This window comes from Panulirus ornatus, chromosome 50, assembly GCF_036320965.1.
Source record: "Panulirus ornatus isolate Po-2019 chromosome 50, ASM3632096v1, whole genome shotgun sequence".
NCBI classification, from domain to species: Eukaryota; Metazoa; Arthropoda; class Malacostraca; order Decapoda; family Palinuridae; genus Panulirus; species Panulirus ornatus.
The window spans coordinates 28012964-28026270 of NC_092273.1; the positions used below are offsets into that span (position 1 = coordinate 28012964).

The window sequence follows — 13307 nt, forward strand, 5'->3', positions numbered from 1 at the left end:
TTGTTTAATTTGTTTATGGATGGGGTTGTTAGGGAGGTAAATGCAAGAGTCTTGGAAAGAGGGGCAAGTATGAAGTCTGTTGGGGATGAGAGAGCTTGGGAAGTGAGTCAGTTGTTGTTCGCTGATGATACAGCGCTGGTGGCGGATTCATGGGAGAAACTGCAGAAGCTGGTGACGGAGTTTGGTAAAGTGTGTGGAAGAAGAAAGTTAAGAGTAAATGTGAATAAGAGCAAGGTTATTAGGTACAGTAGGGTTGAGGGTCAAGTCAATTGGGAGGTGAGTTTGAATGGAGAAAAACTGGAGGAAGTGAAGTGTTTTAGATATCTGGGAGTGGATCTGTCAGCGGATGGAACCATGGAAGCGGAAGTGGATCATAGGGTGGGGGAGGGGGCGAAAATTTTGGGAGCCTTGAAAAATGTGTGGAAGTCGAGAACATTATCTCGGAAAGCAAAAATGGGTATGTTTGAAGGAATAGTGGTTCCAACAATGTTGTATGGTTGCGAGGCGTGGGCTATGGATAGAGTTGTGCGCAGGAGGATGGATGTGCTGGAAATGAGATGTTTGAGGACAATGTGTGGTGTGAGGTGGTTTGATCGAGTAAGTAACGTAAGGGTAAGAGAGATGTGTGGAAATAAAAAGAGCGTGGTTGAGAGAGCAGAAGAGGGTGTTTTGAAATGGTTTGGGCACTTGGAGAGAATGAGTGAGGAAAGATTGACCAAGAGGATATATGTGTCGGAGGTGGAGGGAACGAGGAGAAGAGGGAGTCCAAATTGGAGGTGGAAAGATGGAGTGAAAAGGATTTTGTGTGATCGGGGCCTGAACATGCAGGAGGGTGAAAGGAGGGCAAGGAATAGAGTGAATTGGAGCGATGTGGTATACAGGGGTTGACGTGCTGTCGGTGGATTGAATCAAGGCATGTGAAGCGTCCGGGGTAAACCATGGAAAGCTGTGTAGGTATGTATATTTGCGTGTGTGGACGTGTGTATGTACATGTGTATGGGGGGGGTTGGGCCATTTCTTTCGTCTGTTTCCTTGCGCTACCTCGCAACCGCATGAGACAGCGACGCGGTATAAAAACATATATATATATATAATATATATATATATATATATATATATATATATATATATATATATATATATATATTTTTTTTTTTTTTTTTATACTTTGTCGCTGTCTCCCGCGTTTGCGAGGTAGCGCAAGGAAACAGACGAAAGAAATGGCCCAACCCCCCCCCCCATACACATGTACATACACACGTCCACACACGCAAATATACATACCTACACAGCTTTCCATGGTTTACCCCAGACGCTTCACATGCCTTGATTCAATCCACTGACAGCACGTCAACCCCTGTATACCACATGACTCCAATTCACTCTATTCCTTGCCCTCCTTTCACCCTCCTGCATGTTCAGGCCCCGATCACACAAAATCTTTTTCACTCCATCTTTCCACCTCCAATTTGGTCTCCCTCTTCTCCTCGTTCCCTCCACCTCCGACACATATATCCTCTTGGTCAATCTCTCCTCACTCATTCTCTCCATGTGCCCAAACCATTTCAAAACACCCTCTTCTGCTCTCTCAACCACGCTCTTTTTATTTCCACACATCTCTCTTACCCTTACGTTACTTACTCGATCAAACCACCTCACACCACACATTGTCCTCAAACATCTCATTTCCAGCACATCCATCCTCCTGCGCACATCTCTATCCATAGCCCACGCCTCGCAACCATACAACATTGTTGGAACCACTATTCCCTCAAACATACCCATTTTTGCTTTCCGAGATAATGTTCTCGACTTCCACACATTTTTCAAGGCTCCCAAAATTTTCGCCCCCTCCCCCACCCTATGATCCACTTCCGCTTCCATGGTTCCATCCGCTGACAGACTTTTCACTGCTTCTAACAACATGGTGTTGGAGGCAAGTTGTTAGAAGCAGTGAAAAGTTTTTATCGAGGATGTAAGGCATGTGTACGTGTAGGAAGAGAGGAAAGTGATTGGTTCTCAGTGAATGTAGGTTTGCGGCAGGGGTGTGTGATGTCTCCATGGTTGTTTAATTTGTTTATGGATGGGGTTGTAAGGGAGGTAAATGCAAGAGTCCTGGAAAGAGGGGCAAGTATGAAGTCTGTTGGGGATGAGAGAGCTTGGGAAGTGAGTCAGTTGTTGTTCGCTGATGATACAGCGCTGGTGGCTGATTCATGTGAGAAACTGCAGAAGCTGGTGACTGAGTTTGGTAAAGTGTGTGGAAGAAGAAAGTTGAGAGTAAATGTGAATAAGAGCAAGGTTATTAGGTACAGTAGGGGTGAGGGTCAAGTCAATTGGGAGGTGAGTTTGAATGGAGAAAAACTGGAGGAAGTGAAGTGTTTTAGATATCTGGGAGTGGATCTGTCAGCGGATGGAACCATGGAAGCGGAAGTGGATCATATATATATATATATATATATATATATATATATATATATTCCTTTGAGTACACGGGGAAAATGATACACTATAAGTTACCAAGTGCACTTTCGTTAAATAATCACATCATCAGGGGAGACACGAGAGAGAAATATAAGTCAGTTGATATATATGAAAGAGACGAAGCCAGGACGACATTTATCAAACATGTGATGGTCCAAAACATACAATTATCATTTTACAAATTTTATCAACAATAAAGTTATATAATTTGTATAGACCATCACTAACATTAAGATTATAATTCTTTGTGTATTTAATGATAGAAGATTCAATGATATTTCTCTTGGTAATAGAGTTAGAGTTAATAACAATAATGGCATTACTCCACTCATTACAATGATAAAAGTTTTTGACGTGATTAAACAAGGCATTTCATTCTTGTCGCATTCTTGTACTATATTTATGTTGCTTAAGTCTTAACAGAGAGATCCTTTCCAGTCTGACCAACATAAAATTGATCACAATTTACACATGGCACTTTATAGATGCATCCTAGAGAATTTTCTGTTGAATTCCTGATTACGATATTCTTTATAGTATTATCGTTGCTAAAGGCAACATTTACATTAAAGGATTTAAGCAACATGGGAAGTAAAGTGAAATTATTATTAAAAGGGAGACCTAAAAGATTCTTGGTGTCAATGGGAGGTTTGGGCTCAACTCTTTAAAATGATTTCTTTGCTAACTTAAAGGATTTATCAATGAAAGATCTGGGGTACTTAAACTTAGATCCAATAGAATATATCTTCTCAAAATTATCATCAATAAACTCTGGACTGCAAATACGTAATGCCCTAAGGAACATATGTATACATATATATATATATATATATATATATATATATATATATATATATATATATATATATATATATATATATATATATATATATATATGTATATATATATATTTATTTATTTATTAAATTATTTTGCTTTGTCGCTGTCTCCCGCGTTTGCGAGGTAGCGCAAGGAAACAGACGAAAGAAATGGCCCAACCCACCCCCATACACAATGTATATACATACACGTCCACACACGCAAATATACATACCTATACATCTCAATGTACATATATATATACACACACAGACACATACATATATACCCATGCACACAATTCACACTGTTTGCCTTTATTCATTCACATCGCCACCTCGCCACACATGGAATACCATCCCCCTCCCCCCTCATGTGTGCGAGGTAGCACTAGGAAAAGACAACAAAGGCCCCATTCGTTCACACTCAGTCTCTAGCTGTCATGCAATAATGCCCGAAACCACAGCTCCCTTTCCACATCCAGGCCCCACACAACTTTCCATGGTTTACCCCAGACGTTTCACATGCCCTGATTCAATCCACTGAAAGCACGTCAACCCCGGTATACCACATCGATACAATTCACTCTATTCCTTGCCCTCCTTTCCCCCTCCTGCATGTTCAGGCCCCGATCACTCAAAATCTTTTTCACTCCATCTTTCCACCTCCAATTTGGTCTCCCACTTCTCCTCGTTCCCTCCACCTCCGACACATATATCCTCTTGGTCAATCTTTCCTCACTCATTCTTTCCATGTGCCCAAACCATTTCAAAACACCCTCTTCTCCTCTTTCAACTACGCTCTTTTTATTTCCACACATCTCTCTTACCCTTACGTTACTTACTCGATCAAACCACCTCACACCACACATTGTCATCAAACATCTCATTTCCAGCACATCCATCCTCCTGCGCACAACTCTATCCATAGCCCACGCCTCGCAACCATACAACATATTTGGAATTACTCTTCCTTCAAACATACCCAGTTTTGCTTTCCGGGATAATGTTCTCGACTTCCACACATTCTTCAAGGCTCCCAGGATTTTCGCCCCCTCCCCCACCCTATGATTCACTTACGCTTCCATGGTTCCATCCGCTGCCAGATCCACTCCCAGATATCTAAAACACTTTACTTCCTCCAGTTTTTCTCCATTCAAACTTACCTCCCAACTGACTTGACCCTCAACCCTACTGTACCTAATAACCTTGCTCTTATTCACATTTACTCTTAACTTTCTTCTTTCACACACTTTACTGAACTCAGTCACCAGCTTCTGCAGTTTCTCACATGAATCAGCCACCAGCGCTGTATCATCTGCGAACAACAACTGACTCACTTCCCAAGCTCTCTCATTCACAACAGACTTCATACTTGCCCCTCTTTCCAAAACTCTTGCATTTACCTCCCTAACAACCCCATCCATAAACAAATTAAACAACCATGGAGACATCACACACCCCTGCCGCAAACCTACATTCACTGAGAACTAATCACTTTCCTCTCTTCCTACACGTACACGTGCCTTACATCCTCGATAAAAACTTTTCACTGCTTCTAACAACTTGCCTCCCACACCATATATTCTTAATACCTTTCACAGAGCATCTCTATCAACTCTATCATATGCCTTCTCCAGATCCATAAATGCTACATACAAATCCATTTGCTTTACTAAGTATTTCTCACATACATTCTTCAAAGCAAACACATGATCCACACATCCTCTACCACTTCTGAAACCACACTGCTCTTCCCCAATCTGATGCTCTGTACATGCCTTCACCCTCTCAATCAATACCCTCCCATATAATTTACCAGGAATACTCAACAAACTTATACCTCTGTAATTTGAGCACTCACTCTTATCCCCTTTGCCTTTGTACAATGGCACTATGCACGCATTCCGCCAATCCTCAGGCACCTCACCATGAGTCATACATACATTAAATAACCTTACCAACCAGTCAACAATACAGTCACCCCCTTTTTTAATAAATTCCACTGCAATACCATCCAAACCTGCTGCTTTCCCGGCTTTCATCTTCCGCAAAGCTTTTACTACCTCTTCTCGTTTACCAAATTATTTTCCCAACGCTCTCACTTTGCACACCACCTCGACCAAAACACCCTATATCTGCCACTCTATCATCAAACACATTCAACAAACCTTCAAAATACTCACTCCATCTCTTTCTCACATCACCACTACTTGTTATCACCTACCCATTTGCGCCCTTCACTGAAGTTCCCATTTGCTCCCTTGTCTTACGCACTTTATTTATCTCCTTCCAGAACATCTTTTTATTCTCCCTAAAATTTAATGATACTCTCTGACCCCAACTCTCATTTGCCCTCTTTTTCACCTCTTGCACCTTTCTCTTGACCTCCTGTCTCTTTCCTTTATACATCTCCCACTCAATTGCATTTCTTCCCTGCAAAAATCGTCCAAATGCCTCTCTCTTCTCTTTCACTAATACTCTTACTTCTTCATCCCACCACTCACTACCCTTTCTAATCAACCCACCTCCCACTCTTCTCATGCCACAAGCATCTTTTGCGCAATCCATCACTGATTCCCTAAATACATCCCATTCCTCCCCCATTCCCCTTAATTCCATTGTTCTCACCTTTTTCCATTCTGTACTAAGTCTCTCCTGGTACTTCCTCACACAAGTCTCCTTCCCAAGCTCACTTACTCGCACCACCCTCTTCACCCCAACATTCACTCTTCTTTTCTGAAAACCCATACAAATTTTCACCTTAACCTCCACAAGATAATGATCAAACATCCCTCCAGCTGCACCTCTCAGCACATTAACATCCAAAAGTCTCTCTTTCGCGCGCCTGTCAATTAACACCTAATCCAATAACGCTCTCTGGCCATCTCTCCTACTTACATACGTATACTTATGTATATCTCGCTTTTTAAACCAGGTATTCCCAATCACCAGTCCTTTTTCAGCACATAAATCTACAAGCTCTTCACCATTTCCATTTACAACACAGAACACCCCATGTATACCAATTATTCCCTCAACTGCCACATTACTCACCTTTGCATTCAAATCACCCATCACTATAACCCGGTGTCGTGCATCAAAACCACTAACACACTTATTCAGCTGCTCCCAAAACACTTACCGTCGACCCCGGTAAGCCATATCCTTCCAATTTACTCTATTCCTTGCACGTCTTTCACCCTCCTGTATGTTCAGGCCTCGATCGCTCAAAATCAGTTTCTCTCCATCTTTCCACCTCCAATTTGGTCTCCCACTTCTCCTCGTTCCCTCCACCTCTGACACATATATCTTCTTTGTCAATCTTTCCTCACTCATTCTCTCCATGTGAACAAACCATTTCAAAAGACCCTCTTCTGCTTTCTCAGCCACACTCTTTTTATTACCACACATCTCTATAACCCTTTCCTTACTTACTCGATCAAACCACCTCACACCACACATTGTCCTCAAACATCTTATTTCCAGCACATACACCCTCATCCGCACAACTCTATCTATAGCACGCCCCTCTTAATCATATAACATTGTTGGAACCACTATTCCTTCAAACATACCCATTTTTGCTTTCCGAGATAGCGTTTTCGATTTCCACACATTTCTCAACTCTCCCATTACTTTTGCTCCCTCCCTCACCCTGTGACTCACTTCCGTTTCGATGGTTCTTTCCGCTGCGAAATCTACTCCCAGATATCTAAAAATCTTCACTTTCTCCGGTTTTTCCTCAATCAAACTTACCTCCCAATTGACTTGTTCCTCAACCCTACTGCACCTAATAACCTTGTTTTTATTCACATTTACTCTAAGCTTTCTTCTTTCACACACTTTAAACTCAGTCACCAACTTCTGCAGTTTTTCACCCGAATGAGCCACCAGCGTTGTATCATCAGCGAACGATAATTGACTCACTTCCCGAGCTCTCTCATCCACAACAGACTGGATACTTGCCCCTCTTTCCAAAACTCTTGCACTCACCTCCCTAACAATCCCATCCATAAACAAACTGAACAACCATTGAGACATCAGGCACCCCTGCCCCAAACCGACATTCACTGAGGACTAATCACTCACCTCTCTTCCCACTCGCACAGATGCCGTACATCCTCGATAAAAACTTTTCACTGCTTCTAACAACTTGCCTCCCACACCATATATTCTTGATACCTTTCACAGAGCATCTCTATCAACTCTATCATATGCCTTCTCCAGATCCATAAATGCTACATACAAATCCATTTACTTTTCTAAGTATATCTCACATATATTATTCAAATCAAACTCCTGATCCACACATCCTCTACCACTTCTGAAACCACACTGCTCCTCCCCAATCTGATGGTCTGTACATGCCTTCACCCTCTCAATCAATACCCTTCCATATAATTTCCCAGGTATACTTAACAAAGTTATACCTCTGTAATTTGAGCAGTCACCTTTACTCCCTTTGCCTTTGCAGAAAGGCACTATGCATGCATTCAGCCAATCCTCAGGTACCTCACTATGAGTTATACATACATTAAATTCCCTTACCAACCAGTCAACAACACAGTCACCCACTTTTGTTAATAAGTTTCACTGCAATACCATCCAAACCCGCTGCCGTGCCGGCTTTCATCTTCCGCAAAGCTTTTACTGCCTTTTCTCTGTTTACCAAATCATTCTCCTTAGCCCTCTCACTTCGCACACCACCTCGTCCAAAACACCCTATATCTGCCACTCTATCATGTAACACATTCAACAAACCTTCAAAATACTCACTCCATCTCCTTCTCACGTCACCACTACTTGTTATCAACTCCCCATTAGCCCGCTTTACCGATGTTCCAATTTGTTCTCTTGTCTTACGCATTTTATTTATCTCCTTCCAAAGAATCTTTTTTTTCTCCTTAAAATTTAATGATACTCTCTCACTCCAACTCTTTTCTCTCTTTTTCACCTCTTGTACCTTTCTCGTGACCTCCTGCCTCTTTCTTTTATTCACCTCCGAGTCATTTGCTCTATTTCCTGCAAAACTCGCCCAAAAGCCTCTCTCTCCTCTTTCACTAATAATCTTACTTCTTCATCCCACCACTCACTACCCTTTCCAATCTGCCCACCTCCTACGCTTCTCATGCCACTAGCATCTTTTGCGCAAGCCATCACGGCTTCCCTAAATACAACCTATTTTTCCCCCACTCCTCTTGCGTCCGTTGCTCTCACCTTTTTCCATTCTGCATTCAGTATCTCCTGGTACTTCCTCACATAAGTCTCCTACCAAGCTCACTTACTCTCACCACTCTCTTCACCCCAACATTTCCTCTTCTTTTCTGAAAACCTCTACAAATCTTCACCTTCGCCTCCACAAGATAATGATCAGACATTCCTCCAGTTGCACTTCTCAGCATATTAACATCCATAAGCCTCTCTTTCACGCGCCTATCAATTAACACGTAATCCAATAACGCTCTCTGGCCATCACTCCTATTCACATACGTATAATTATGTATACATATCTCTCTTTTCAAACCAGGTATTCCCAATCAACAGTCCTTTTTCAGCATACAAATCTACAAGTTCTTCACCATTTCCATTTACAACACTGAACACCCCATGCACACCAATTATTCCCTCAACTGCCACATTACTCACCTTTGCATTCAAATCACCCATTACTATAACCCGGTCGCGTGCATGAAAACTACAAATACACTCACTCAACTGCTCCCAAAACACTTGCCTCTCATGATCGTTCTTCTCATGCCCGGTTCATATGCACCAATAATCACCCACCTCTTTCCATCCACTTTCAGTTTTACCCATATCACTCTAGATTTTACTTTCTTACACTCTATCACATACTCCCACCACTCCTGTCTCAGGAGTAGTGCTACTCCTTCCCCTGCTCTTGTCCTCTCACCAACTCCTGACTTTACACACAAAACATTCCCAAACCACTCTTCCCCTTTATCTTTGAGCTTCGTTTCACTCAGAGGCAAAACATCTAGGTTCCTTTCCTCAAACATACTACCTATCTCTTTTTTGAACGCGCACCTTCATAGAACATACAAACCTTCAACAGCCAGGCTCAAACCCGGAATCCCTGCGTTGCAGGCTGGAGTGCTACAGCTAGACTATGATCGCATCCTAGCTGTAGCACTTAAGAAAACTATATTCATTTGTATGTAGCATTTATGGATCTGGAGGGAGAGGAGGATTAATGTGTGGTTGTTGGCTGTGAAATATGTAGTATGGGATTCATATTCACCCACATATTATGAATGACTTTCCACATGATTGTCCTTTAGATACATATGTGTGTGTTGTATGATGATGGTCTATTCCCTCCTCCTCCTGCCCCAACCTTCCCCCAGTTAGGGGGTAGAGTGGGTGTCACTGAGGCTTTGTTGCACATACTGTGTCAGCTTTGGGAGTGAGGAGCATTATGTACATACGTGGGCATCTTGTAACTTGCATCCACTCTCCTCACACAGTTCCAGTTGGTCTGCGACAAGAAGTACCTGCGCGCAACCTACCAGAGTATATACATGTTTGGTATCCTGGTAGGAGCGGGGTTTAATGGGTTTCTGGCAGACAGGTAAGGAACCATTCGTGAGTATGCTCTCTCTCTCTCTCTCTCTCTCTCTCTCTCTCTCTCTCTCTCTCTCTCTCTCTCTCTCTCTCTCTCTCTCTCTCTCACATTACATGTTGTTTATACGAAGAGAGAGCAGTACATGTAAAAGTAAGCGTCCGTATGGTTATGTGTATCTGTATGTACAGGGATGTGTTTCTGGGACCATCCTTTGTACACAAGTGAAAAGAAAAGAGGTGGTGAATAACATGGGTAAGATGCAATGCGGTAAGGCGCCTGGAGTGGATGGGATTAAAGTTGAGTATCAGAAAAGTAGGTGACTGTATTGTTGACTAGTTAGTTATGGTTTTTGGTGTATGAATTATGTTGAGATATCTAAGGATTACTAGAATGCCCGTGTTGTGCAGTTGTATAGGGGCAAGGGGGACAGGGTGAATGTTTGAATTACAGAGATATAAGTTTGTTGAGTGGGATGATAGTGACTGAGATGATGAAGGCATGTACAGAGCATCAGACTGGGGAAGGGACAATGTGTTTAAAGGAGTAGCAGAGGACGTGTGGATTACGACTGGTAGAGGACTTATGGATCAGGAGTGGCAGAGGACGTGCGGATCAAGAGTGGCAGAGGACTTATGGATCAGGAGTGGCAGAGGACGTACGGATCAGGAGTGGCAGAGGACGTGTGGATCAGGAGTGGTAAAGGACATGTGGATCAGGAGTGGCAGAGGACGTGTGGATCAGGAGTGGTAAAGGACATGTGGATCAGGAGTGGCAGAGGACGTGTGGATCAGGAGTGGTAAAGGACATGTGGATCAGGAGTGGTAGGAGACGTCTAGATCAGATGTTTCTTTGGAAGAATTCAAGAAGAAAACATCTTTTCAAATCAGTCACTGCGGCTGTGACCTACGGTGATCGTGTTCGTCCCATATGGGCTATGGCTCGGAACTGCTAGTCGAAACACGGCAGAAATAAGGAACACGGCAGAAATAAGGAACACAGCAAAAATAAGGAACACGGCAGAAATAAGGAACACGGCAGAAACAAGGAACACGTCAGAAACAAAAACACGGCAGAAATAAGGAACACGGCAGAAATAAGGAACACGGCAGAAATAAGGAACACAGCAGAAATAAGGAACACAGCAGAAATAAGGAGCACGGCAGAAACAAAAACACGGCAGAAATAAGGAACACGGCAGAAATAAGGAACACAGCAGAAATAAGGAGCACGGCAGAAATAAGGAGCACGGCAGAAACAAGGAACACGGCAGAAGTAAGGAACACGGCAGAAATAAGGAACTCGGCAGAAATAAGGAACACGGCAGAAATAAGGAACACGGCAGAAATAAGGAACACGGCAGAAAAAAGGAACCGGCAGAAATAAGGAACTCGGCAGAAATAAGGAACACGGCAGAAATAAGGAACACGGCAGAAATAAGGAACACGGCAGAAATAAGGAACTCGGCAGAAATAAGGAACACGGCAGAAATAAGGAGCACGGCAGAAACAAAAACACGGCAGAAACAAAAACACGGCAGAAACAAAAACACGGCAGAAATAAGGAACACGGCAGAAATAAGGAACACAGCAGAAATAAAGAATACGGCAGAAATAAGGAACACAGCAGAAATAAGGAACACGGCAGAAATAAGAAACACAGCAGAAATAAGGAACACGACAGAAATAAGGAAACACGGCAGAATAAAGATATTAAACATAGAGTTAGCAGTGTGTATTACCTTGAATTCCCATGTGTGATGGCGCGTATTTTGACGATGTATATCTGGATGTCAAGTCATATTCTTATTCCCCTAATTCACTCTCCTGTAAATTTTTTTCATATCTTTCTCCTGCCAACCGTTGAGCCGGAGGGAGAGGTGGGTGGGGAGGTGCCCTTTGATCTGCTTTCCTATTTCTACCATTATATCTAGTCTTATATATTTTTCTTACGGATAAGCTCGTTATAGACGATCAGGCATTCATTTTTTTAAATATGTTCTTCCCATATACTTTTCCTCCCCCTCCATCCTCCTCTCACATACAGGTCCTCTTAGTGAGTCTCTTTTCGCTCATCCTCTTCATGTTTCCCAAACATTTCACCATACCATTATTCCAAGAACGTATCTTCCCAGACGATGTCAATCCACGAAAGTGCACTTGTGACTTGTCGTGTTTCATTTTCCCTTGTGGTTATCAGCACACACACACACACACACACACACACACACACACACACACACACACACACACGTTTATTCTCAAAAATCTTCTTACACTCAAAAGTTTAAAAACCATCAACTCGTTCGTGTTTTGCATATCTCTAATCTCTCTTATTTACTATCTTCAAAACTTTTACCCCTTTACCAAGAACTACACCTGGCACTCGATAAACAGAAGTGAATTCATATAAAAAAAAGGTTTTCAACCTATTTACGATGATGTTTCGTTTTGTCTTCACAGATTCGGCCGGTGGACAATGATCGCGATATCCTCGATTATCTACACCATCACAGCTGTGGGCTCGGGATGGCTGCCCTACTTATCCACCATCCTAGTTGCTCGATTCTTGTTGGGCACAATGCACCCGACCTCCCTCCAGACCGGCTTTGTCCTTGGTGAGTGGTGCTTTGTTTAGTCTAAGTCTCTAGACCCTGACGAAGTGGACTAACTTTCCACGAAGCCATACATGGAAAGCAAACGGTATGCTTAATGCTGTGTGACACACTTACTCAAAGCACAGACGAACACAGCATGTCAGAGATGGAATAATGACCACGTCATTATATGGGTCAAGACAGAGACTTAATCACGTCATTACGTGGGTCAAGACAAGAATGGCCACGCCATTAGATGGGTCAATATAGAAAGATGACCACGTCATTACATGGGTCAAAGGTTCTAGGGTTGTTGAAATATCAAATGCAACATGACACAGGCATTTTCCTTCCTTTCCCACTCTATTATCTTCTGAAGAGCTCCCTGAAGAAGGCATACACGAGACGAATTCAGGAAGCAGGATAGAAACTGATAGAGGGACGTTATGAAGACACAAGTCGAGCTTTACCACAAGTACGAACGGCTATACGTTTTCTTTTATCAAAGCTTTATACCAAGACCTTACTTTTCAGTGATGGAGGTGACGGAGCTGAAGATGAGATCAGCGATCGGCATGCTACAGTTCCTAACGTGGTCGATGGGCACGATGTTGTGGGGCGGATTTGCCTACTTTGTGAGGGACTGGCGATGGCTGCAGCTGACGGTGTCTCTCCCCGGCCTCCTGTTCTTCCCTATTTTTTGGTATGGATTTATTGACCACGTTAAACATCAACTGCTAATAAGGTGACGAGTGGTTTGCTCATATCGTGCGGAGCGCCTACTGCCCCACGGTAGGCACAGTTGGTGGTGAATACAGATAATTTC

At 42.8% G+C, this 13307-nt stretch overlaps 1 protein-coding gene across 2 annotated transcripts in view; it reads left to right on the top strand.

The window, feature by feature from the left end:
* The window catches only part of LOC139764694 (organic cation transporter protein-like), a 120749-nt gene that overhangs the window by 53075 nt on the left and 54367 nt on the right, over positions 1–13307 (top strand). For both annotated transcript variants that reach the window (XM_071691581.1, XM_071691580.1), the window contains exons 5-7: positions 9791–9894; positions 12348–12502; positions 13016–13184. In XM_071691581.1, the coding sequence (XP_071547682.1) occupies positions 9791–9894; positions 12348–12502; positions 13016–13184 (428 nt within the window). The remainder of the gene's footprint in view (positions 1–9790; positions 9895–12347; positions 12503–13015; positions 13185–13307) is intronic.